The 26,603-nt window shown below is 39.0% G+C and overlaps 1 protein-coding gene across 3 annotated transcripts in view; it reads left to right on the forward strand.

Annotated features, from left to right (window-relative positions):
* wasf1 (WAS protein family member 1) overlaps positions 1-25,946 on the forward strand; it is a 56,618-nt gene extending 30,672 nt beyond the window's left edge. The window contains exons 4-11 of one of the 3 annotated variants that reach the window (XM_023347800.1): positions 3,993-4,146; positions 7,816-7,933; positions 13,537-13,620; positions 18,356-18,412; positions 19,102-19,265; positions 21,178-21,357; positions 23,090-23,661; positions 24,314-25,946. In XM_023347800.1, coding sequence (XP_023203568.1) covers positions 3,993-4,146; positions 7,816-7,933; positions 13,537-13,620; positions 18,356-18,412; positions 19,102-19,265; positions 21,178-21,357; positions 23,090-23,661; positions 24,314-24,471 — 1,487 coding nt within the window. In that variant the 3' untranslated portion in view covers positions 24,472-25,946. The remainder of the gene's footprint in view (positions 1-3,992; positions 4,147-7,815; positions 7,934-13,536; positions 13,621-18,355; positions 18,413-19,101; positions 19,266-21,177; positions 21,358-23,089; positions 23,662-24,313) is intronic. The other 2 variants (XM_014472708.2, XM_023347801.1) reach the window with 2 other exon arrangements.
* The last annotated feature ends 657 nt before the right edge of the window (positions 25,947-26,603 follow it).

Consider the following 26,603-nt stretch of genomic DNA (forward strand, 5'->3'; position numbering starts at 1 on the left):
TCAGCCAGCCAAACTAATGGCCTGTATCCACTACTTAATAGCACTGTTACATCACTGGACAGGCTGCAGGCCATTATGGAAGGCCATGAAGCCACACCAAACCCCTTGGGGCTCCAACTGTTTCTTTATCTACTGTCTTATTTCTCCCTTTCAGTGCTTCAGGATATGTTCATTGCTGTACTTATCTGTTAAATGGTTTCCACTTCTGTTACATTGCTGATGGTGCTTTTATAACATCTCAATCTTTTTTTAAGTTCTTTGGGATGTGCAGCTCTGTTCTTCTAATCAAATTCTGCATTCAGTCATTTCCGTTGAATTGACATACTTTTAAAAATGGCCTTTGGTTTCATTTTATCCCAGAAAATTGTATTTGGTGTCGTCTTAGTTTCCTCTTTGACTGAAAAGACGGAGAGTGCAAAATCAGTTATTTGCTATAAGCCATGTAAAGCTTCAGATAAGATTTATAATTCAGTAGTAAAAACTCTGAGTCTCAGCTTACTAAAGTCATCAGGGGAGTTTCCTTTGCTTCAAACTTTGGGCAAGTTTAGGAAAGAAGCTAGTAACTTGTGGTCATGTCCTGACTTATGTAGGTCTATGCACATCTGACTCATTTATATGTAGATGCTTTATTGTATTCTAAAACTGGAATGCCCTCAAATATTCAAAATAAAATCACTTTAGAAAGAAATATAAGATTCTATAATTGATGATTAAATGCACCCATATGTTTAGTTCTAACATGTTAAATAATGTGAGAGGCCTCATAAACCATAAACTAAGTAGAATAGTATAGTTTAGGGAGGGTGGTCACAAGTTTTGTTTGGTTTAGATTTTTCAGAAAATAGCCATTGGGCTGCTGTTTTTGCAAATAATACAGAGCTTTATTGCAGAAAGTGACGACTTTAGTTTTACAACTCTTGTTTTATCTCTGTTCACCATGTGTTGAGTTTTTCATGCAAGTATCAGTCCCTATGATATTCAGTGTATCTAGAATAAAACAACCTCTGCAACAAATACAAAGACAAGAGGCAAAAGCTGAATTGAAGACGGAACCGATTCAAGGTTGCAGGAGGAAGTGTGCAATAGGCAAAATTATAGGGCAGCATTTGCATCAGAGTAAAACATTGGAGAGAGCCGTGTCTGCATGGTAAAACTTGGCCTTCAACTTTTCCTATCTGTTATGCCTGTTTGTGCACTAGAACAGCTACAAGATAGTAAGTATAAAGAAAGAGGACAGCAGGGGGAAAACAAATCTGGAAAGTTTATTTTTATTGAAGCCGGGGGGTGTGTGTAGGTGACAAAAACTTCTTCACCTCACTGTAGCTGAAGTGTCTCAGCCAGATGGCATCTGTCTAAAAGTGAAAGATGCGAAGGCTAGAAATAAACTGTTTAGGACAGCTTGTTGATAAGATGCATCCTGAGATCAGAGACAGCTGGAACACCTGGTGCTGCCTCAACCAGCGCGAACGCTCACAGGTTTTACTTCTGGATTTATGAAGACCTTTGTCTACTTTAAGCATACCTTAGCTACTTAAGCTAATTTATTCAACTAATACACTCAGTGTTTACCTTTGCGGTATCCTTGTCTTGGGCTCACTGACCAACATTTCTTCTTACAATCTAAGCTTGTCCATGTAAAACAGGTAGGTTATAATTGAGTTAAATCTTATGCTAAGTAAAAGATCTTTTTGACATATTCGTCTATGTCTGAGAGCTCGATCTAAGTCAGTGAATATTTAAATCCACTTCATTGTGCATCAATCTCAGATCTGGGTGCTCCCTTTCTTTGCTGTCTCTTATTTTGGCCTACTTGTTGCCCATGAAGTGTCTAAATCCATCTGAGCGGTGTGCACAGTGCTTTCTTCTCTCAACACTCACCTGTCAGAAACTTTCTGCTCCTTATCCTTCCAGGAAATTCTGTATCTATGATATAAACCAAGCTCATAGAAAATAGTTTCACCAGAAGTGGCAGACACAGCATAGGAAATCCTGGCATTAAATCCTCTCCGAGAATGTATTTTGGACATTTGTGGGCAGAGAGTGAAAATTTATGACGAATATCTTGTAGCATGTTTGTCTTTTATTCACTTTTTTTGTAGTTTTCCCACCTTTTAAAACAGAATTTTTTTTAAAATTTCTGTCTTCTTCTACCCCTTCAAAGTGTTCCAGGTATATCTATGTGTAGGCATGAGAAGTCTTGTTTTTTGTGGTTGTTTTCCATCTCTGCGTCTGTTTTTTTTTTTCTGTTTTAATGGTTTTTCAGTCCAATCCACCCTCTGGCTATGTTCAGCTTACAAGACTTATCCCAAGGGAAGTTCGTACCATTTCTGTTTTTGTCATTGAAATTATTTACCTGTATAAACTATTCTGGTATTTATTTGCACATTACTTTCCATTTCAATTTATACAAATATTTCTGTCCTTCCAACTCATTCCTAATTTCTATCCGTATGCTGTTTCCATTATCTTGTTTATCTTTTTTTTTTTTTTTTTTTTTAACTCTTTTCATGTTATGTACCAAACTTCTGGAACTGTTAAATCTGTCATGTCCATCCTTCAGGTGACTGATCACTTACTATGCTGAGTCTGCAGAAGTGATTTTCCAGATGCTATCCAGATGAGCAACCTGAATTGGCTTTAACTTTTTAAAATTTTGTCATATTATAGTAACAAATGTCAGTGTATTTTGTACAAGAGATTTCATGCATAATTGTAAGTTGGAAGAAAATGATATATGGTCATTTTTTTAACAAGACACAAATTTTACAATTTTGGCATGCATTTATGGTCAGCCTCCATGTTTTGGGGGGGTATGTCTCTACCACATCAACACAGAATTTTTTTTCTGATCATAATAAGATTAAAGAAAGGGCATCTATGAGTAACAATTTTCAAGTCCAGTACAGATTCTCAAATTGATTTTCATCAGTTTTGGTCCGACATCTTGAAATTGGCCTCTGTCTCTTTAAGAACCTTGTATCCTTTCCAACACTCCTCCCTGAGCATATCATCACAACCGTGCGTCTCCATGCTGTCCGATGATGCCGGTTTCAACCATTCGCACACATATTCACATGCTGATGGCGCCCCTGCCATGCACCGGCACCGCTATGCCCTCTGACCACCACCAGCAGGCAAGGCGGGTGAAGCCTCTTGCCCAAAGACACAATAAAGGAGGCATGCAGACCGGGAGTCAAACTGGCAACCCACCGATTACGGATTGAACTTCTACCACTGTCGCCACTGTCGTCCCGTAACACATATAATCACAATAAAATACGAACAATAAAAAAAGTTCTAGGTGAAATTGTTAGCTTTTGTGTGGTAAAATCGTGTTTATTTTGGTCTTTAAATTGAAGTTGTCACTCCTCAATGTTGGCCTGCTAATAACAGGGAACTAACGGAATGATTCTAGGCCTGCCACACTCCTTCTGTCCTCCCCTGGGCTGCACTGTCTATTTGTCTCTCCCTCATGTATAATTCACATCTGGTTGCAACATTCTGGCTTTTCTCCCAAGACTTTTGCTTTCCACATTAAGAGTTGCCTTTAGTGGAGTTCCCCACCCCCCTGCTCTTCTGGGCAATTTTTCCTACTTGTTTTTTGAAGAGGTTCAACTGTGCATCATTGATTTTTTTTTTCTGCCTTTAAATGTCTTTTTTTCCTTCAATATGGAGGAATGGGACAATTATTAGTTTGTCTTTCTAATCAAATTTGGGTTTCCTTAAGGAGAACTGAAATGAACCTCGAAAATGTTGTGTTAACCCAAAGGAGGAAGGAGGATGAGTTGTTTATGATGCACGTTTGTGCTCTAATGTCAGTACAACTGATGAGAATGCTGATGGAACAGAACCAATTGATAATCACAAGCTCATCAGTGACGTTCTTGACAAGCTTACATGTTCCAAAGACTTGAGAACAAGGCTGATTTAATAAGTGAAACCCATAATTTTCCCATTACCAAGCGCCCTCCATTTGCCCTGTCTCTCTGCAGTGTCTCTTCAAGACATCACTATGAGGAAGGCCTTCAGGAGTTCCACCATTCAGGACCAGCAGCTGTTTGACCGCACGTCTCTGCCCGTCCCTCTGCAGGAGAGCCTCCACACCTGTGAGGAGCCACCACCTCTCAACATCCTCACACCTTACAGGTCTGAATAATGCTGTTATGCTCAAACGCACGTTTCACCTCATCAGCATAGGCAGCATGAAGCTAATTAAATTGACTTTAACAGTTATTTTTTATGCACACTCTGCAAATGGTGCAAATGACTAATAAGTGTTAAAAGCCACAGTGTTAACACGTAGAGCTGAAATGACCTTGAATAGTAAACAGTGCTCTCTTTTTTTTCTGTTTGTTTCTTTGTTTTGAGTTCCTTCACTGTTCAAAACATTTCTTTATCACACAGAGTGGACTGCAACCTTGAATGGTTAGGAAGGTAATACAATTGCTCAGATCACATTTTTTTGAAGCGCTACCCATCACCTGAACATTCTAAATTTATTTTCTAGATTTACAAATATTTAGACTACCTAGTATTTATGCCATTTGTGTTTATGTTTTTGTCTTTAAATCTGGATTCCCTGAATACAAAAGAGAAATGATGTATTGAATTAGGGGACCTGCTATATGTAATGCAATAATTTGTACATGTGCTGATATCGGTTTTTAGGATTCATTAATATTTGTCATTTGGATTTTGTGGCATATGAAATTGCTTTGATTATTTTTCAGATATGGATAAGTTTCAAAAAGGGTTTCATTGTCCAAACATTTTCACTTTGCCCCACCGTCTAATCTTTGTACAGTTTATTCAGAAGTCATCCGTCATGCAGTTCCAATAGGTCAGGGCAGTGCTTAAAGCTATGCTGACACCTGATATTGTCTTCTGAATCCATGAAGTCGTTAAACACTTTGTGTCTTTTAAAATAGCCAGGTGTTGCTTAGAAATCTTGCTTTAAGTTGTTAACTTCAGTTTTTTTTATTACTGCTTGTACTGATGAGGTCCTACCTGACTCAGATGGAGATGGCTTCATAAATGTTGCTGCTTTATAGTAATACTGATCAATTGAGATGGCTATATCATGGCATCTATTTACAGGAATACTGGGGATAGAAGAAGTATGATTTGTGTAATTAAACTCTCAGAATAAATCAGAGGCTGTAATTTGTTCTGTTATAGCAATGTTTTGTTCTTGTGGAAGGAGTCTTGTGCAATGTTTTTAAGCTGTCTCCTTGGGTTAGTTCTTTTTTGTTACTAATATACTGTGTGATCAGACTGTGTTATCTTGGCTACATTTCAAAAATTCAGCCTGAGAAACCGAAACAAATTGTGTCTCTGTGACAGGCTGCAAGTGCCCAAACAGCCAAATTAAATCATGTCCTATATTTTATGTTTCCCCACAACAGTGGCTAATATTTAGAGGTTTTTTATGCTCAGAGGTTAATGGCTTAGCAAACCAAAGATACTGGCCGGATATCAAGCTGAAGATGAATGTGAGAAGGGGGTAGCCAAAAGTCCAAAGGACATCTTTTATTAGAAACTTTTAGAAAAGGCACAAAAAAAAGCACTACAAAAGATGTACTAGAAAATCTTGCTTTTTGGAAACAAAATATGGAAAAATAAGGGATGATTTAAAACTTTTACACATTCTAGCATGTGACCTAGTTTTCCGATGTAATGTTCATGGTTGATGCTCAGTGGGATTAATTTTCTCAGATTTTCTTGTAATTAAAAGAAAACACTAATTAAAAGGAACTCTATTCAAGGACAACATCTCTGTAACTGTAAAGATCACAATTTGCTATATTCTGTTTTTTGGTCTTCATCATCTTCTGATTTTTTTTTTTTTTTTCTCAGAGACCATCTGAATTTTAGTTCCCAACTCCTCCTCCTGAGCTGATTGGTTCATCAGCGCTGAATAGATGATTGGGCATATCAGGGGTGATGATTTCATGTGTTTGATTAATAATTTAAAGTCCAATTTGAATTTTTGTCATCTTCCTAGTTCCATTGCTGTTCATTATTTTATCCCATCTCATCCTTGTCACCCACTGTCTTCTTTTCTTTATATTTTCTACTTTTTTACACATCGCCTCACTCCATTGGAGGCCTCCCCAGGGTCTCATTTTCCAGATGGACCCAGAACATAGCTTCTATATGTATGATCCTTTTTATTCCTCCTTCTTATGCATGAATATATAAACACACACTCCAAACTAAATAAAAACATCAAAGCGTAATGATTTATCGAGTCAAATTGTACCTGCTGCAACACAAACCCACACTAAACTGGTCTCCCCTCTGTTCTCTCTTATTACTTTGTTAAATTCAATTTTGTTTCCTTTGTTGTGCTACATATCATTAAACTTTCCACTCCTGCCGTTTGAAGTTGAGTCTTTTCATCTTCTATGTGTTCACTCTTATTGGTGTCATTGCCAAATAATTGTCTCCCAAGACGAGGCCAAGGCTGGATATAGGGAAATACTCGCAGATTAAAGTTTCAATGGCCAAGAAGCATAAGATCTTTTCTTTTTTGGACCTCAAAAACAGGCAGCAGTGTGCCCTCCAGGCCTGTCCAGAAAATAATTATAATGTAGTGAAAGACGAAAATACACCAGAGAATTAAACCTATCTTCCAAACTGTTAAAAAATGACACCAAAGATTACCTGTAGAAGATATTTGAGACTGACAAAAATGTTTCTTTTTGAAGGAATTTATTGTTCTTTCTCAATCCATTAACGCATCAACTTCCATCTGTCCAAGATCCGGATTGCAAAAGTAATGGGTAACCCAGACATTCCTCTGATCAGTTATAACTCTCTCCAGCTCATTCTGGAGGATTTTGAGGTATTTCCAGGCTGGAAGTGAAACATTTTTGCCACTGATTTTTGGATTTACTCTGGAGTCTCATCCCAGTGAGATATGGCTGGGAATCCTGCAAAGGGAATCCTCACCAAATACCTGAACCACGCCATCTAACTTCTTTTGATGCGAAGAAACAGCAGCTCTTCTTTTGGAACCCTGTGATGAGATCTCCATTCTTTTCCTATGGCAAATCAGAGCTGCACCGGCTTGACTGCAGACAATACCATAGACAAAATTTGTGCAAGGTCACGGCAAAATTACCTCAGAGGTAAACAAGAAAATAATTGAAGTGATGCTTACAAGTCTTCTTACAGCAGGGCTAAAACAAAGTGCAAATTAGTTTTCTGATGAAGTCGATTTTCACAAACTCTCATTAACTTTGCAGACAAGAAGACATTTAATCTGGTTGTTCTTCATAGCAACATAGCAACAATTACCACAAGTTGCTGCCATAAAAACTGAAGCTTGTGAAAAGATTTCTGTCAGTTAAAAAAAAAAAAAAAAATTTGGGAGAGCAGCACAGCCAGTGACTGATTGGAAACACCTTGCCTGCATAAAACTGTCATGTTAGTGTAGGCCAGAATCTCTAAGGAATGTTTGATACTTTGTTAAATCTGTATGAAGTATTAAGGTACCTCTGAAGGGAAAAGGTGGAGTAGCTGCTTAAATGGTGTGGGCCATACGATCTGCTTGGGAAACGAGCCAGCAGATGGTACCTCCACACACATGCTGTTCTTAACTTGCCCCAATATGCAGCATCAAGTTTACATTACTCTATGCTCCTTAATTTCTAATTTCCCAGATTAACCTGACTTAATCCGTGCGGTTTGATGAAAAGGTTTTGCAGCTTGAAAGGAAACGTTTTGAAATGTTCACCTATAGGTAACAAGCCCTTGTCATAGCTGCACAGAAAAAGTCGTGACAACAACTTTGCTTTTGTGCATCTGCAGGGATGATGGTAAAGAGGGTCTGAAATTCTACACGGATCCATCATACTTCTTCGACCTATGGCGGGAAAAGATGCTGCAGGACACTGAGGACAAGAGAAAAGAGAGGAGGAAGCAGAAGGTAAGTTAAGACTTTGACCATTTTTCTTTACATTGCCACAGTGGAGTAGTGAAGTTTTTAATTAGAATGACTTTAAGTGACTGAAGAGGCTTCTTGTATTTTCTAGCCCTGCATGAATTTACCGACAGGGTGACTCACTAGTAGATTTGCAGCTCCGATTCATACCGCTTTGCCTTTTCCTTTAATTATTCACCGCTCATAGATAAATCAGCTGTTCCCTCCGTCAGCCCTGTTAGTTATTACTTGTGTGATCATTAGATCTAATTAATGGGAGCATCTGCTTCTTGCATGCCCCCGCACTGTGTGTCATCGTTCTGCCTTCTGCTGACATGCATGAAGAAGAAGGGTTTCCAATATGACTAGACTATTTTTTTTTCTGACAAAATCAGATTAAATGAAGGGTTGCTGAAGTATTTGAAGAAGCTTTGGTCTCTTACCGGATGCAGGGGCTCTAAACCAAGGGGTTTCCCACCCTCTGCACCAGGAGCGCTAATCAACTCCAGCTTGCAGTTCCCTGCGTGGGAAGTGGCTTCCCATTTTGCCCCCTCGCAGTCAATCAGAGCTTATTACAGTCACGGCCAGAGAAAAGCAAAGCAAATGTTTTTTTTCCATTGAGGGTTTTTATGAGCACAGAGGATATAAATTGGCCGGTTATGAGGTTTTTAATGAATGTGGGAAATGCAACGAGAGGATGGAGAAGTTTCTCCAGGTCTGAGGGTAAATGCAATGATTTACCCTCCTGTTGATCCATTTAGTGTATCTCAGTCTGCCTGCATATTTTTTTTCCTTCAGTGCCTGAAAAGCAAAATTGGAGGTAATTTCCAACAGTAGGTGAACCCCATTTGCTCTAGAGGACTGGGTTGATGTCACTGCTGTTAGTCAAAACTCATTTCTCTGACTTGATCCTAATTAAAGCCCCGGGTGGGCTCAACATATAAAGCCATGTTCATTTCAGATGGACCCCATGGAAAGACCTGTAAGACATTCACAGGGACAAAACGGACCAATTGGGAATCATTCGCGCATAGCTGCTGGCTTGTGTAGCCATCATGGTGGGTAGATGGTCAGAGTGAGGGTCAGTGCAAATGCGTAGCGGAGTCTTTCGCAGAAAGCATGCAAAATTACTCAGTGAAGGACAGAGAAATGAGAAATACAAAATCGCATAGTTTGAATCTAAGGGTGTTGACCTTACATGTTACTGCTTTTATCTTAGCACGCCTTTCAGTCACTGAAATTAGTTCTCTTGTGGCTGTTTTGTACTCCATTTGATAATTTTAGGAAACTTCAGATACATTTTTCTAGCAGCATCTCTCCAGTTGTTACTTTAGACCGCACATAAACAGCCTCGCGGGGGCATGACTGCACGCATGAGTGCTTAAAAGATCTAATAGACTATGATGTACCATGCAGTTGCAGTGTCAGGGACCTGAAATGCCTCAACACCTGTCAGTCATTGTGATTCCATCCAAAACTGACTGCCAGCACATTTAATGGCACACCATGTTCCAGCTCTCTTACTCTTTATTTATTTCACCAATTCTTCTTCTCAAAATTTAAAATGATGAGCTAGGGAATTGTACTCTTGTGACAATAGCTGTGTGACTGCAAATTCCCGCCTTTCAAAATAACATTGAATGCTTCAGACAACAAAAATGGGTTGCATTGTAATTAGCTTATAAGACACAAACAACTCCATGGTTCATAACATTGAGATAGTTTTTATTAGAGTTTACTGTTGAAAAAAAAGAGATGTATATGAAGAAATACTGATGATATCAACCATCTGAATAATAAAGTAAATATACATACATTGTTTCACAGAGGGTTAGCATCTCACTGTTTTGTTCAAAAATGAGGGGCAGAAAAGGAGCAAGAGATTGATAGACATATTGGTTCATTGTCTGCAGTGGTGTGGGTGTTATACTGTGCACTGTGGTGTAGCGAGAACTGAAACCAAAAGGCGAAGCTCTCAATTTACCGGTTGATCTATGTTCCTGCTCTCTTCTATGGTCATGACTGAAAGAAGGAGGCTGAGGATACAAATGGCTGAAATGAGTTTTCTCCACAGGGTGTCTTAGAGGTAGGGTGAGAAGCTTGGTTGTCTGGGAGGGACTCAGAGTAGAACTGCTTTTCCTCCCCACTGAAAGGAGCCACATGAAGTGGCTCAAGCATCTGGTTAGGATGCTTCCTGGTCGCCTCCCTGGTGAAGACCCAGAGGAAGACCCAGGACACGCTGCAGGAACTATGTGTCTCGGTTGACCTGCGAAAGCCTTGGGATTCCTCCAGAGAAGCCGGCCCAAGTGGCTGAGAAGAGAGACGTATGGGTCTCTCTGATTAGGCTGCTGCCCCATGAAATCAATCCCGGATCCAGCAGAAGATGATGGATGGAAGTACAGCTAATTTATGAGATTAGAATATACAGTTGGGGTTAGTGGAAACAATGTTTTGGACACTTAAAAAGGGTTTGATTTTAAAAATTTTGACAGATTTATTAGCTAAAATAGCACAAATTTTCTCATTGAATGTCATGATTTGACATTAAAACTTCCTAATGAGGGTGTGCTGCACTTGTAATTATGAGTTACATAAAATTGAAAAAAACAAAAAACAGATGTCACATCAAAAATTTAATTAGCTTATTACTGCTAGTAAATATTTTAGTCAACATAAATATTTGTGCGAATGTTGATGAAGTCATTAAAGAAAACAGCATGAAAACTACTGAATAATTCAAAAATGATTACAATCATTAAATTACTTTTCCTGCTAAGCAGATAGTGAGACTTCCATGTCAGTTTATTTCTTTTCTTAGCACTCCTTCTCCTTTGCAACCAGCTAATTTTCTACCAAGTCACTTGACTGATAGTTAGTCTGAAACCGGATTTACGTTACTCACAGACACAACGCGTTAAGAGCCTGTAATAAATGAGAAACAGCACAGGACAGAGCGAGGAGCTGAGACGGCTGCTGCGTCCTAATCTCATTAGGTTCTGTGTTAGCCTCATCCTCAGTGGATTAGCAGCAGACGAACTGCTGAGTGAGTCAGAAAAAAGATAGATGTTCAGAGTCAAGTGCCCAGGATGGACTGAGAGAAGAATAGCTGGTGAGAGCAGGAGGACAAAGATCACATTCAATCTCCTTGACTTCAGCATTCAGGTGTAAGTTTTCGTTATGTCCGTCTGACGTTTGAATTGCTGCTGAGCTTCCCCTGCCATTCCTTTTTGATTTCCAACTTAATATAGACATCGCTGGGAACCTAATAGAATATACTAAAATTGTTTTCGTTCTCTGTACTGACTTGCACAAGAGACAGACGTTTTCTACAATTGGGCCATTGTTAACTAAAAAAAACATTTGCCAGCTATCATTAAAAGTGGCTGCCAACTGTTTTCTACTAATGAGCTTTCTTTCTGCATAATTATGGAAGAACCTAATTTTTTTACTTAAGAGACAATGACAATTTTAGTGCATAGTTGCATCCAGTTGGACTGCAGTTTTACTGGATGCATATTAAAATACATTTTAATTTGGTCTTCTACACATCTGCTCACATCAGCATCTGGTTGAATCTTTGAAGAAACTGGTTTCTGCTCTAGACTGTATTTAACAGCCTTAACGTAAAAATAACAATCCTGTAGGAAGTAATTGTTTGAGTTGGTATAGCTTGTCTCCTTGTTTAGTAAGAGCACACATAACCAGATGTTTAGTTTAGACTTTGTGGTAATTAGTAATCCATGATTTCCGATTTTGAAATGAAAACAACTAGAACCGTAACAAAAGTAAAGTGAAAAGAAAACAATCTAAGAATAAGCTACTGCAGTCAAATACCAATTAGTATAGTAATGTGCTTTACACAACTTCTATCATGAAATTCTACTTGATAAAATATCTGGTAAGGCTATTGTTAAAAAATGACAATACGGAAATTAAATGTGCTAGTTTAGTTTTGCTCTGCTACTTATTCTCTCCCATGCAATTATAAATTAATCTCAAAATAATGTTGGACTATTAATCATTAGCCGTTGGGAAGCCGTTTCCTTTTATTAATGGTTAAGCCTGGTGCAGTCATGTTGAGGAAAATTATTATCCTCCTGCTGTAGAGCATGGATGGTAATCATTCAAATCAGCTAAACTAAAGGGAACCAAGTTGCACAATAAAATTCTGGTAATTAAAATGATGTCTCAAATGGTTTGTGTTATATTCAAACATCTGAACAGAGCAAGGAAGGCTGTTTATTTAATCAAATACATTCACTACAATGTAGTTCTGAAAATATACTCAACTGTTACAGAAGGTTAAGATACAATATTTTATTATGAGCACTGAAATAAGAAGACATAACATAACATTGCTCTTACAGTTGTCTTCTATGTGACAATCTTTTATAGAGCAGACATCAATCTCAAACCCATATGCTGCCCTATAGATAATTTCATATATTAATGAGCTCCATATAGCATAATTCACCACAACAGCCATTAAGGGGGTAAACAAACTACAGTTTTTGAACACACATGTAAAACAAGTCATATCGCTTTCTGCATTGCCGAGCAACAATAAATCAAGTCAGTACTTCTGTGTTTCCCTGTGAAAACGTGCACAGGTAAATCACACTGTACTTTAACTTTGAAGAACAAAAAGAACAATTTTGGAACTGATGGATAATCCATTCGATGTCGATGTAGAAAAATCTTATGCACACACTTAGATGGAGCTTATGCTTGTAAAACAGCAGTATAGCGCCACACTTAAAGCTAATAAAAAATTTAGTCGGTCCAGCAGAGTTTTCTCCTTTCACCCCAATGACAGTCTGCAGCTACACCTCCAAGCTGAATGTGGTGTGAGTGTTTGGCAGCGTAAGATAATGGGCATGTTAAGATTATTGTGGTACAAAAATATGTGTCTTTTGCATTCCTTGTTCATGTATAAAATCACACATTTTATACTTCTATCATGTTCAAAATAAACAAATAAAATAAGATGCAGCACAGAAGCAGTCTGATTGATGCACACCTCCAAAGTTGCCCATTCTAAGTTTCCACAACTAAGACTCCAACACCAAACATTGTTGAACTTGTTGCCAATAGCAAGTACTTGAGAAAAACTGAATTTGTTGAGCTGTAAAAATTTATAATTACTTGCTTAGATGCATGAGTATTCAGTGGTGGAATTTGTCACCACTGACAGGTGGAAGGTAAATCAACAAATAATATAACAAATTCTGGAAAATTGTTTCACCTAGACACGTTAACTGGCTTGGGATGCTCTAATGGTAGTCAGTCAATATAGTCAGTTGTCTTTTTCATTTCGTCCTCTCTCCACCCTAAAATCGTGTAAAAATTTTTTTAAAAACTTAAACATTATGAGCTCTCAATACTTCAATCAGTTCAGTTTCTGTATGTGCGAGTGTATATTTTTTTAGTTTTACTGTTCTTGATGTCTAATACCACAAGGTGACAATGTGACAGTTATGAGGTATCAGTGGTTCGAAAAATAGCAGTAATTACTGCTTTCGGAGCTCTCTTCGCCTATTTCCTTTCCTCCCAATCTTTTTTTTTTTTTTACCCTTTTCTGTATCTGGTCTTTATCTAACTCTGTGCAGCTGGAAATGCCTTATCTTGTGTGCCCCAAGAGTCTTATAAGAGTCCTCTCTGAAACCCCTCCTCCTTTCCTTACTCCCCCAGAGGTAAGACTGTCTGCCTTCTCCTCACTCCGTCAGAGCATCTGCTTCCTGTGCAGCAGCCTGCAGCCTTTACAGCCTTTACTCTCCAACCACTAACTCCCACTAATTTCCACTCCCCTACCACAGCTACCCACTACCCCCTCTGCCTCCACCTTCTGGTTTGCTCCCAGCAAGCAAGCTGCCCACTTTCAGTCTGACACTGACAGTCCTTCAGCACACCTGCATCCCAGTTCTACCTTTGGGATCGCCAATGTCTGGCAGTTCTAGACATTGATTACTGTCTGTGATTAATCTTCCATGATGTTATGAACATTGTGAAGGCACAGTATGCAGACAGCTGTGGCCTAAACACAGCACACACTATTATTTTATTTTATAAAATGACTATTTCACATTTTAGACTCAAAGTAAAGAAAAGTAAATATTGTTAAAAACCAAAATGTATCTTTATTTGTTGTGGATCTTGGACACTTAATGGTCAGAACATGCAATGGTGTGCTTGGGATACAGTCAGTGGATAAACTCTTTAGTAACGACGAGTGAATTCCAGCAGATTTTTATTTTGTCAAACTAACTTTCTACCTCGTTTTGCTACCAACGTCTTCCTGCCTTTCCATGCAGCAACCACACCCACTTCCAGTTTCACACAACATACATCCGACAGTACACAGAAAAAAAGCTCTGTGTAGAATAAGTGTTGAGATTAAGATGCAATAACTAAATCAGAGCTGTTTTTGGTCTGTAGTTGTATTTCATGCAATATAATGTTGCTGCCAAAAGTCCAAGTACACAAGGTGTTCGATTTCAAGATCCCCTGATGGGTGATCCTAATTTCCAAATTTCCAAATATTCTCTTTCATAAAGAGCTTTTAAGAATCAGATGTCTTTAAGGCTGCTTTAGTCGCTAAGGATTTCAAACTAAATGTACATATGTATTTAAAGTTCTCAAAACAGTTTTACATTTTGATAATAAACCAAATTTTCAGTGGGGATTGAAACATTTCAGGTGTATGTTGTCTGTATATTTATTTTCCATTCCCCACTTAATAAATGTTCTCAAATGAAACAAGTAGTCACTGTGACGCTCTACAACTACAAAAACAAGAAGCTGTTAATATATTTCCACAGTTCTGTATGTGTGTGGAGGATGCTATGTATGTATCAGCCTGGAGCTTCATAATAAAAGTCCTACCAATGGTTGTAGATCTTTTAATTGAAATATAATTCCGTTGAACCTCAGCAGATCAGCAGCAGCTGTCCAGGTTTATGTTGTGTTATTGTCAGCAATGAGGTGGTCCAGTGCCTGGATTCCTCCCCAGGCCTGCTTTAGGGGGGTTACACAGCAGCAGTTCTGCTGAGTCTGTCACTATTGTATACACGAGCACAAAACCATCCACACGCCTGTAGTGTGGATGCGTATGTGTGCAGAGACTCTCAAACACACAGAAATGCATAAATCGAATTGCTGTGTCTCACAAGTATAGCTCTCTCTGCTATTACCAGCCCATTCTTGTGAAAGATGACAGTTCATCTGAGCCACAAAGCTCCGTGAAATCGGCTACATTTATAACTAATGTGACAAACGTGCACACGTACGTGGATACACACACACACAAAACTTCTTTTTTTTTCTGCTTTGTTTTCACTCCTCTTTGTTGTGTTCTCCAAATTTTGTCACCCTTACTACAGCTATAAAACTTGCGCTATAAAATTCCACACATAACTTACAAAAGCTCGTCTTACACTTGAGGCATTGCCGTCCATCTGTTTGAAATTTTATATCAGAGTGCTGCCTGATTGCAAAGGGCGAACACTGGAATAACTGTCTGTTTCTGACATACAGTTTTCTGTAGAACGTAAAGCACATTACAAGGTAGTACATGTCTGAGCTGTGGGTTTGTATGCGTGTTTTAGACACAGAGACTTTCCTTCAGGAACCGCCCCATCAGTTGGTAATGTGCAATGATAAATGAGAATCTAATCAATATGCATTAGGAGTGATCCCTACGCCCTCTCGCAGCCCTCTGGCCACTGCAGTGGATGGACAAAGTCAACATCATTTAGCTTTAGCAGAGATCTGCTTGTCTTTAACCCACGACGTTGAATCATCCGCCTGTCAGATATTGTGCTTCATTTGAAAATCTACACAGTTATTAATTAGACATGGCAGGCCAAAGATCGAGTAGAATTTAAATGCAATAATAAATTGTGGCCAATAAAACCATATAAAGCTGCCTCATGCATAGTGCCTCACACATGTTAACTTTTTCATGTTTTGTCACTTCACAGCCTCAAACTTCAGTGGACAGTGATTGCAGTTTTAGGTGATAAACCTACACAAAGCAGTGAATAATTATGGAATGAAAAAAACATTTATATATTGAGCATCTTGTGTTAATCCTTTGGTATTGGCCATTTTTCTTTGCAAGATAACTCATATTTGCTCCAGAGCGTCTTAGACTGAATTGTGTTCAGATGAATTTGCTTTAATCTAAACCTTTGTATTGAGTTTCTGGCTGTATTTCAGTGTTCTTGTCCTGAAAGTTATCCTGGTTACTGCCTTCCTACACAAGTACGCTTGATTCAAATCTCACTTCTTAGCTCTGTCTGGGCTTTCTCCTATTGACTTGGATTCTTCTGATACAATTTCAACCGGGGCTAATCAGCAAACGGAAGTTAAAGTCGGGAAGGATGACATCGATTTTCTACGTTTTTAGAATTGCAGTCTGCCTGTTGTTTTAGTAATGCCAGTGGCGGAAATGAACAAAGCCATTCAGTACACATTGGCCATGCTTCCAAATATTGAATTAACAACCCCCTCATTCAGCTCAGCACTTCCCTCTTTGCAGCAGAGGACGGATGTTTACAGGGCAGGCAATTTCCATTAAGCTTCTCAGTGTTGAACTTGCACATCACAGTTGTCACGGTCAAACATTAGCAATTGGGTAAAATTTAAAACGTCAACAGAGTCCACACCTACTGGAAGCAATAATTTTTCAATAGCTGAGAGTCCTGACCCTCTGTACAAAGCTAATAGCATAGAACTGCTGACTGGTTTTTACCAGGCTAGCTAAAAGATGAACTTCCACCAATCTCCAAGCCTTCTGCTGGTTCCCTTCTAGGATAAAGGCTTTTGAACTTCACTCATTTTCGGTCAACCTTAAACATCTTTTCTGTCCTTGCAGAAGAAAGGCATCTGCAGAGCATTGTGCTACCACCACAATGTTTCAATGTGGAAATTATGTGTTCAAGGAAATGCGCGGTGCTTGTTTTCCTCCACATCGAGAGGCTGTGTCCTCTACATGGCTTGGGGCAAAGTTCAATTGGGGATTTCTTATAGCTTTTTTTTCTACACCACTCCTCAAAGTTCATATTTGAGGGGTGCATAACTAACAGATTCTCCTACATGAGTTTTCTATCTCAGCAGCTCCTTCAAAGTTAGCAAGGGCCACTTGGACGCTTCTCTGTTTAATGCTTTCCTAATGAGTGGTGTATTAGATGTTAAAAGTCAAGTATATTGTTTTGTAACCTAGCCTTCTCTAAACTTCTTCACAACTTTATCTCTGACATATTCCTTGGTCATCATGAGTCTGTTTGATCATTAATGTTCACTAACAAACCAAAAGCTTAAAAAAAATCAGCTTGATTTCTACTGAGATGAAACACAAGTGGACTTCAAAGGCATTTTTTTTCTTCGGGTTTCATTCAGAGGTGTCAGATTGTAGAACACATTCCAAACTTCTCCCATTTGTATTTGTGAAACAGAAAACCCATCTATAATGTTACTTCTAACTTGGATTTGATTTGACTTGGAAGAAATTTAATATTGTTTGCAAAAATATCCCCATAAAAGTGAACTGATGCTCACAAGACTTGCAGAAAATGTCAGTTTCCTTTGTTACAATGAGTACAGCCAAGACTACAATGTCATTCAAGCAAACATCATCTTACCACAAACCATATAGATCTACATCTGTAAGACATTTTGACATTTAATTGTTTGTTATAATGGGAATGATTTGTTTTATGTTTTAAGTGATGAGAGACGGGCTGTTGCTATTTTACATTTCCACAATATTACCAAATATTTGAATGAAAGAAGGAATTTTAGTTCTTGTGATTTTTTTTGTCAGCAGGAATGCATTTCATCAGGCTGTCTAGCAAGAGACAGTTTGGTACTTTAATGTGTCACTGAGTTTAAAATGCTGCATTCTGTTGTCCTTAATTTTGTATCAATCTGCCATTTTATTATAAGTTGGTCAGCATGCTTATGCATTTTTGGTTGTGCATGTCTTCAGCCTGTCCTGTCTTTCACTGCTCTGAATTGTTCTGGCTCTCACACAGATGCCCACTCTTCCAGTTCTGTTTGCTAGTTCCAGTGCACTCTTCCACTTTCTGTCTTGGCCTTCTTTCTGAGGGTGAAGCTCGGCCTTGTTCCCCCCGCGTTTGTTTGGATGTGTGTGAGAGGCTGGTTGTTTGCGTCTCTGCTACCCACCTGCATTGTCACATCCCCCGCCCCCAGGATGCATGTGCTGTCAGTTTCTGTTCAACAGCACTTTTCTTTTTCTACCGTTTCGCTTTTGTCTCTCTTGTTCCCACCACACACACACACACGAATATTGTCCATGTCCCTGTTGACTGTGAGGCAGTGCTGTGCTCGTCGCTGTCCCATTTTTAAATTTTTTTTATTTGAGCCCCCTCCCCTCACCCCTGGTGCTTTTGTTTTTTGTTCTTGTAGTTGCAGGACCCCCGCATGTATGATCAGGTCTATAGGTACTTAGACCTTCCAGGGCAGGTATGTGAAAGAAAAAATAACTGATTATTTTTGAAATGTGTGTGATTTCTGCTTTAGCAACTTGCTGCTTCATTTCTCTACAGCTCTGTGTTTAAGCTCTTCATACATTAGTATTGGGGACAGAGTGCTGATAATTCAGGCAGATATTTCATTATTATTCAGTATTTTGATTGAGTTGATCGATGAGCACTCCCTGTTTTCGATTTTTTTTCCTTTCTTTCTTTATTGACTGCTTTTAAAAAAACTGATTTCTATCTTTGCATATCTAAATAAACAAGCTTTCTGATTAACACAACTGCAATGGTAGTTTTAAGCAAGACAAAAGTCACACATACTTTTGAGCGTAAGGTTATATTTGAAAGGCTTCCCAGCATTTAGAATAATAATAACTGTGATTCTCTTTCTGTTTATAAGCCAGGCTCTAAATCTCAGTGTTGCTTGTTGTTTGTATGTAAAAAGCTTTAACTGTATGATTTTTATTTTTTCCTTATTTGACATATTAGATATGATCAAATCTACCAAATAACTAATTTTTGGTTTGTTTTTCTTCCTCTCATCTTCTTTCACTCATCCTCATCTGCTGTGGCTCTGTCCTCCATTTAAATCACCCCCCTCTCACTCATCTTGTACCCCCATTAATTTCCCTCCCGTTGTTTCGTTCTGCCCCTCTGTCGCCCGCTACTTAATAGCTGAAGGCAATCGACCGTCCACCTGAGCCAGAGAAGGTGCCACGGCAGCCTCACGATCGGAAGAAGGAGTGGCAGAAGCTGGCGCTGGGGGCGGAGCTCGCCCAGGACGCACCTGAGGACAAGCACAGGGAGGCCAACGGATCCACTGGTTACCACGATAGCAGGTGAGTGCAGGATGCATTGTTTCCAGCTGTAAAGTCTCCAGTGATAGAAACAGTGTGTGAAGGGTTCCTGCAAAATCTGGAATAGTGCGAGCGAGTAGTTTTACAGCCTAATAAGTATCCATCCATCTATTCACTCTAAGATGAATAGGCGGATGGATACTTTATTCTTTAAAATAGGCATTAATGGATTCAATAAACCTGAATATTTGAGTCTGAAAACATTTAATGCAAAAGGTGCGTGAATCTTGAGTATGGCTTCAAAACATAACTGTTTTTGAACCAGGTCTAATTAGACCTGACCGTAGAGTGTAAACCATCAATGACTTAAATTAACATTTGAAAATAGGTTCTGCGTAATATATATGTATATAATATTTTCTACAAACTTTATTATGGCACCAAAGTGTATTCCTACTAATGTCCAATAATTTCATTTCAGATGTATGCAATTAAGATTGAATGTAAACATGTTGCTTTCCTGGATGCATCAATACCACAAATGCTAGACAGAAAATCTTTCCTACAAAGATGGTTGAGAATAGATTTCATGTAAATTGATATGACAATGCTGCCTATGTATTGATAAATTGAAATAGTCTCTATGAAGGGCAGATGTATTTTATGTACAGCAGCCTCGTGTTTAGAAATTGTTACAGCTGCTGCGGCATATTAATGCTTGTACGTAAGAAATACTTTTAATTTTCATCAGCTTTATAGAGAAACTTGGAAACTCATACAGACCTTATCTTTTTCACATGTTGTCACTTTCCAACCACAAACTTTGAGGTATTCTATTGGAATATAATATGACACTTACAGAGTAGAGCGTGGTGATGAAATGGACTGAAAATTTTGTTCATTCTTCTTCAGTCTGATTGGATAGAGAGCATCTGTGAGCCACTGCTTCCATGTCTTACATCAAATTCTCAGTTGGATTTGGATCTGGACTTTGACACTACAAAAATCTAGAAATCTGGTCGTTAACTGGAGAGTGATTGTTAATTTTTGAAAGAAAGTGAGGTGGAATGCTATAGAAATGTCCCTGAAATACAGCACCCCTGCCCTACCCCCCTGTGAAGTTTGGTGGTGGCTGCATCATGCTTTAATGATGGTGTGGGGGAAAAGGTGAGAGACATTTGCAATTGTAATGTAACAAAAACAGAAAGATTAAAGGGTATAACATATATATATATATATATATATATATATATATATATATATATATATATATATATATATATATATATATATATATATATATATATATATATATATATATATATATATATATATATATGGGACTTCCAGATCCAGACAGACAAAATGGTAATGGCGAACCAACCAGACATTGTCGTAGTGGATAAACAACAGAGGAAAGCCGTTGTGATAGATGTAGCAATACCAAGCGACTGCAACATCAGGAAAAAGGAGCACGAGAAACTAGAGAAATACCAGGGCCTCAGGGAGGAACTGGAGAGGGCCTGGAAGGTGAAGACCACAGTGGTGCCTGTGGTCATCGGGGCCCTCGGGGCAGTCACCCCCAAACTGGACCAATGGCTACAACAGATCCCAGGAACAACATCAGACATCTCAGTCCAGAAATGTGCAGTCCTTGGCACAGCCAAGATACTGCGCAGAACCCTCAAGCTCCCAGGCCTCTGGTAGAGGACCCGAGCTCAGAGGATAAGAACCACCCGCGGTGGGTGAGAAGGGAATTAATTATATATATATATATATGTATGTGTATTGTTTTTTTTTTTTGTTTTTTTTTTAAAGAACCGGCATTTCTTTTGTCTCTATTCACAAAAACCTATGTGAGAAATACTTACACAATGGTGGGTGGGATGGAAAAAAAATGGGCCAATAAAATAAAAATGGTGTTGATGATCATAATGAGTGCTTTTTTTTTCAGAACTGCCCTGTACATGGAACATCTGGACGGGCACTTCTCACTCGCAGCGCTGCCCTATACCCAGATGAACGAGCTGCTGAACCGCACCGGGGACAGAATGTATTCCCGACCCCACGACCCTCCTCCCCCACCTCCTCCTGGGCACCCACTGGGTGAAATCAAGCCCCCTTCTGTGATCAGGTCGGCTCTGACGTTTGTGCAGAAGTTTGTTTTTAATAACTGCACTCATACAAATACAATATATATCGGCTTGTTCACCATTTTATATTCTGGTTTGTCAAATTAAAGATTTATTTTTACGCCACGGAAAGCCTGGTTGATAGGGACTCTCCATGCATGGAGAGTGGATTTTTCTGGTCAAAGATGAAGGGCATGATCAATAGTTTAAGGCCATAGAGCATATTAACTGCTGGTTTTCTGCTTCTACTGCTCTTTTACGGATCAGACGGATTGATCAAACACAACCAAAATTTTTCTTTATTTTTTTTTTCTTTCGCAGTTGTCCATAAGCATTCTCCTGCTTTGTCTCATTTCACACCTGTCCTGCATAAAAGCTTATTTACCTCTCAGCATTTGCTTGACGTCTTGCTGTGTTGTCTTCTTCATGAATTGCCATTGATGTGCTCTATGTCTCACTTTCACCTCCTTCAGTTTTCATTCGAGTGTGTTTGTAGAAAATATGCTCTATGCTATTTTCTGCCTCTTGCTGGGGTTTTTTTTTTCTGCAGTGCAATTTTCTCTGCAGGAGGAAACATTGTGAGCTTTTCCATCTTTGTGTTGCAATGTCGTGGTCCACAGCTATATTTACCCTCACAGCTTCAGCGTCGGTGAATGGCCAGCATGATTAGCATTCTGTCTTTAATGTTGGTAAATGCTGATGGAAGTCTGATAACAGTGGGGAGTTCAGAAAGGATGCTGCTGAAATGATTTCTCAGTCCCCATTGCTCATGCATTATTGCTCATTTTTAATTAAGAAGAGTTGTGATTTAGTTGAACAAAACAAACAAAGATGTTGACATTTGCTTCCTCCCAAAGGAAGGATTTTAGTTTTCCCAAAGCATATAATCAGTTGATTGAGCTGGATTTTCAAAATTACACTGATGATGTAATCAGCTGCAGTCTGGTTACACGGCCCGAGGGTCCAAGTATTTCTCCAGCTTGAGCTCCTTCACATTTTATTATGGCACAGCCACACATTTCACTGAAGTTTATTGGGATTTCACGTGCTAAACGAACATAAAATAGTGCGTAATTGTTAACTGGAAGGCAAAAGATCTGAGGTTTAAAAGCAAGTACAAATAAAACCTAGATTTGCATTCCCTGATCTTTTGGTGTATGCCTCTAACAGCTTTGCACATGTAGAATCAAACATTTTTGCACCATTCTGTCTTTGCTATCTCAAGTGTTTCATAGCGTCTAAGAGGATTTTCCGCCAGGTCTAATCGAATGTGAACAGCTTCTCTTTCCATGCAAGAAAATGCTACTTCGTCCACAACCTGCCTCCTGTGTTCTTTGATCTTCATGATGGTGTTTTACAGAACAGCTATATTTATACCAAGATTAAGTAAATACAAATGATTTTGGATGCACCAAGTTTTATTTAATAGTATCTGTGTACGAGGGACCGAACCAGATTTTTATTGGTAAAAAAATTTGGGTCACTAACTTAGAATTGATCTTCAACATAAAATCCTAACAAAATATGTTCCAGCCTGCAATTGTAAAATAAAAATAGAAATTTTAAAAATTAATGTGGGTACATTTTGTGAGAATGTTTGGGAATCTTGATGCTTAGTTACATGATTCACTGTAAAAAGTCATATATTAAAGATGAACTGTATGTAAGGAAAGGAACATCTGCTTTAGGTGTTGGTCTAAATAAACCACATCGTTGTTTTTCCCCTCCCTTCAGCTCAAGTTCAGGTTTCTCCGACAGCAGACCTCAGTCCCCAGCGAGGACGGCGGGCCTCAACTCTAGCACTCCTCCTCCACCGCCACCCCCTCTCCCACCACCTCCTCCTCCTTTGCCCTCCATGGGCCTGCGAGGTGCTGCTCCTCCTCCCATTCCTCCTCTGCCAATCCAGCATCAGCCTCCAGCCATCCCTCCTCCCCCTGCTCCACTCCAGATCGCGCCTGGGGTGCTCCACCCGGCACCACCGCCCGTCGCGCCACCACTCCACTCCTTATCTCCAGCCCGCCTCCAGCACGGTCAGGACAAGGGCCTGAGTGGAAGCTCTGGGACCCTGTCAGATGGCACCATCCTGCCCCCTCCCCCACCACCACCTCCACTGCCACTCCCTGGAGTTCGAAGCTCGTCACCTTGTCAGTCGGGCCCTCCACCTGTGCCGGCCTTTCCCTCAGCAGGAGCCATGGCTTCCCCGCCTCCTCATGCCATGCACGATGTGGGCACCAAGAGGCACCATCCATCCAATCTGCCACCAATCAGCGATGCACGGAGCGTGCTCTTGGAAGCTATCAGGAAAGGTCAGATGTGTTTCATGGACAAAACTTGCAAATCTGTGCAATTACAAGTTATTTCTACTTTTCAGAGCTGCAAAATGTTCATCCACTTATTTTACACTATTTACATTTTGAAATATATAACTAGTGTACAACTTCTCCTTCTCAATTGTGTTAAATATGTAAAAAAAATAAAAATAAAACAAAATATGTAAGAAAGCGAGAGAAAAGCAAGCATAGACCAGCAAGGACCAAAGCTGCAAAAAAAAAGGATGATGTGCCTGAAACGTTGAATGATCAGTGCATAACACAATGCTTAGCTAGCACTACCATATTGATAGCAAAGTCTTCGGCTCAAATTTGAGTCAAGTGAAAACCAAATGAAATTACACATTCATGTCATGTGAAATTGCAGATTTTCTTCTTGTAATGGACAGACCTTTTTTCAAGAACCTACAAAACTAGATATAAAGATCATTATAGAAATTTCCCTGCTTAGTATGTCTAGATAGCTCTACTAGTTTCTGTTTCTTACCCAAAGAGAAGTTATACTTTTAATCTTGAAATGTCTTTAATTTACAACTAACGTTCTTTATTTGTTTAGCTGAGAGTCTGCATTTTGCTGCGACCATTCTGTGTTCAGATACTGAGGTTTCCTCCTAATTTCCTGCTGCAGGAATCCAGCTGCGAAAAGTGGAAGAGCAGCGAGAACAGGAGGCTAAGCACGAACGAGTTGGGAACGACGTGGCCACCATCCTCTCTCGGCGCATCGCCGTGGAATACTCTGACTCGGAGGACGAGTCCGAATTTGATGAAGGGGACTGGATGGAATGACAGAGAGCATTGGGGGAGGGGGGAAAGAGATTCGCTGGTGGTTGATGGTAAAACATGTTCAGGTGCCCCACGCTCCATCAGCGCTCCTTGGCTCGCCATCAAAGAAGAGGAGGCTTTTGGTCACCCCCATTTCCACAATAGAGCTTCCTTTTTGTTTTATCTCTTCATATCTCTGTCTCGTTGTAGTTTGTTTTTGGTGGAGAGGCTCCACTCCGCTCTCATTGGACTGTCTAGTGTTTCAAGAGTTTTTTTTTCTTTCTTTTTTTTATCCTTCATTTATTTTTGCAGTAATAATTCCTGGTTTATATCATCTTTACTGGTATACATGAAAATGGCATTTTGAATAATGACTTTTTTGTTTTTTTTATCTGTTCAGTAGTAATGTTGGACAAAAAGAGAAGGAAAAGTGAAGGCATGTTTCTTGTTTCTTAAGTTCTCCTATATAATTTTGCCACCTGGTGGTGGAATATGGCATTGAGTGAGTGCTGCTTTTGTTTTATTGTCTTTTATAGTCTTAAAACATTTATTGATTTAGCAGGCCAGTAGTTTCCAGTACTGAGCACTACATGAACAGTTTAAACACCCGTTGGGTTGTGTTTTTTCTTTTCTCTTAAATCAGAACTGACGTTACCACAAAAACAGACAACCGTTTGTTTTAAAGTGAAGATGACGAAGCAAATGGCTGCTGTGACTACATGTGTGCATATCCATCCTTTAATCCAGGGGAAATGTTTGACAAGAGGTTGCGTTTTTCTGTCTGTCCAGGTTCTATGGAGCCACTTCTGCCATTCCTGACCTCTATAAAAAAAAAATGGAAATGTCACAAAAGAAACACTAAGCCATTGATTTTTTTTAAAGTAGAATACAAATTTTTCATGACTCTGGGAGTGATTTTTTACTCTGAAAGTGAATCAGAGTTCCTGCCTTTCTCATTGTTCAGTGTGCACGAACCAGAGCAACACCAGGTACGGACCATTAAGTCTTACAGAAGAAAGCTTTTCTGTCAGACCCTCTTCCCACTTTAGTATGTACCTGCCCACCAAACCGCAGACCTTTTCTCGTTTGCTTCTGCAGCTGTTGTTCAGAGGAAAATCTGCACACTGCTGACTTTGCAAGATCTAAAACAGAAGAACGTGTTATGCCTTGATTTGACTCATTGCAAAGTAAATGTCTGTCATCGCTCTGAGTTTGTTTGTTTTTTTTTTTCTTCTTTTTTGCATTTTTTTCAACTTGCCTTATTGTTCGTACAAAACGTATTATTGAGTTGATGAATGTATTGTGCTGTTACTACTTACTTGCCTGCGCTTGTTTGGATTTGCTGTTTCTATGTTTTGGGGCACAACAGAACAGAAACCCTGGTTTAAAGTAAAATTGAAAAAGATGAGAACGTTACTGTATATCATAACTTATGTAACTGTTGACTGTAACAGTTTGCTTGAATTAATAAAAATCTAATGTTATGTTTCTTCCCCATACTCTACATGCCTCTTTTTAAGCTCAGTTTCACATTTTTACAAAAAAAATCTGCTATGACACTTTTAATTATTCTAAAGCTTCCAGTAGACCAGAGGAACATGGAAAGGGATATTGTAGAATATTTTTAAATGAGGTTCTGTAAACTTTGCAGAACCTCAATTCAAAATCTCTAAGCAATCCATTTAACAGAGATTGCTTAGAGATCACTGTGAGCAATCAGTAATCTTACAAGTTGCTTACAGTCCAATATTTTTATCAACATTGGACTCTAATGTGAAAATTATTTGAATAAAGAGATTAAATAATATAGATTTGAATTTTGAATTGCAGCAGCTTAAGCATATTTGGTTCTTGATGTACCTATTTAACCACAATTAATTGCATAACTTTAGTTTTCATGGTAATAAAATATATTGTATAATTTATTTAGCCAAAAATCACCATATAAGTATTGTCAGTTGCCAGGAAAGACGGCTAAAAGCCTTAAATTCAAGGGTGGAGCTAATTTAATTTGTTAGTTATTGTTTATTTTTTCAGTCAACCAAAAAAAAAGATCACATCAATTGTAACTCACACTTATTTGCTATCGCTCTCTCGCTATGTGGGCGTATAACATTGGATTTAAGTATTGGTTCGTAAAAGGTTTAAAATGCAGA

The sequence above is a fragment of the Xiphophorus maculatus genome, chromosome 15 (assembly GCF_002775205.1).
Source record: "Xiphophorus maculatus strain JP 163 A chromosome 15, X_maculatus-5.0-male, whole genome shotgun sequence".
Classification (NCBI taxonomy): domain Eukaryota; kingdom Metazoa; phylum Chordata; class Actinopteri; order Cyprinodontiformes; family Poeciliidae; genus Xiphophorus; species Xiphophorus maculatus.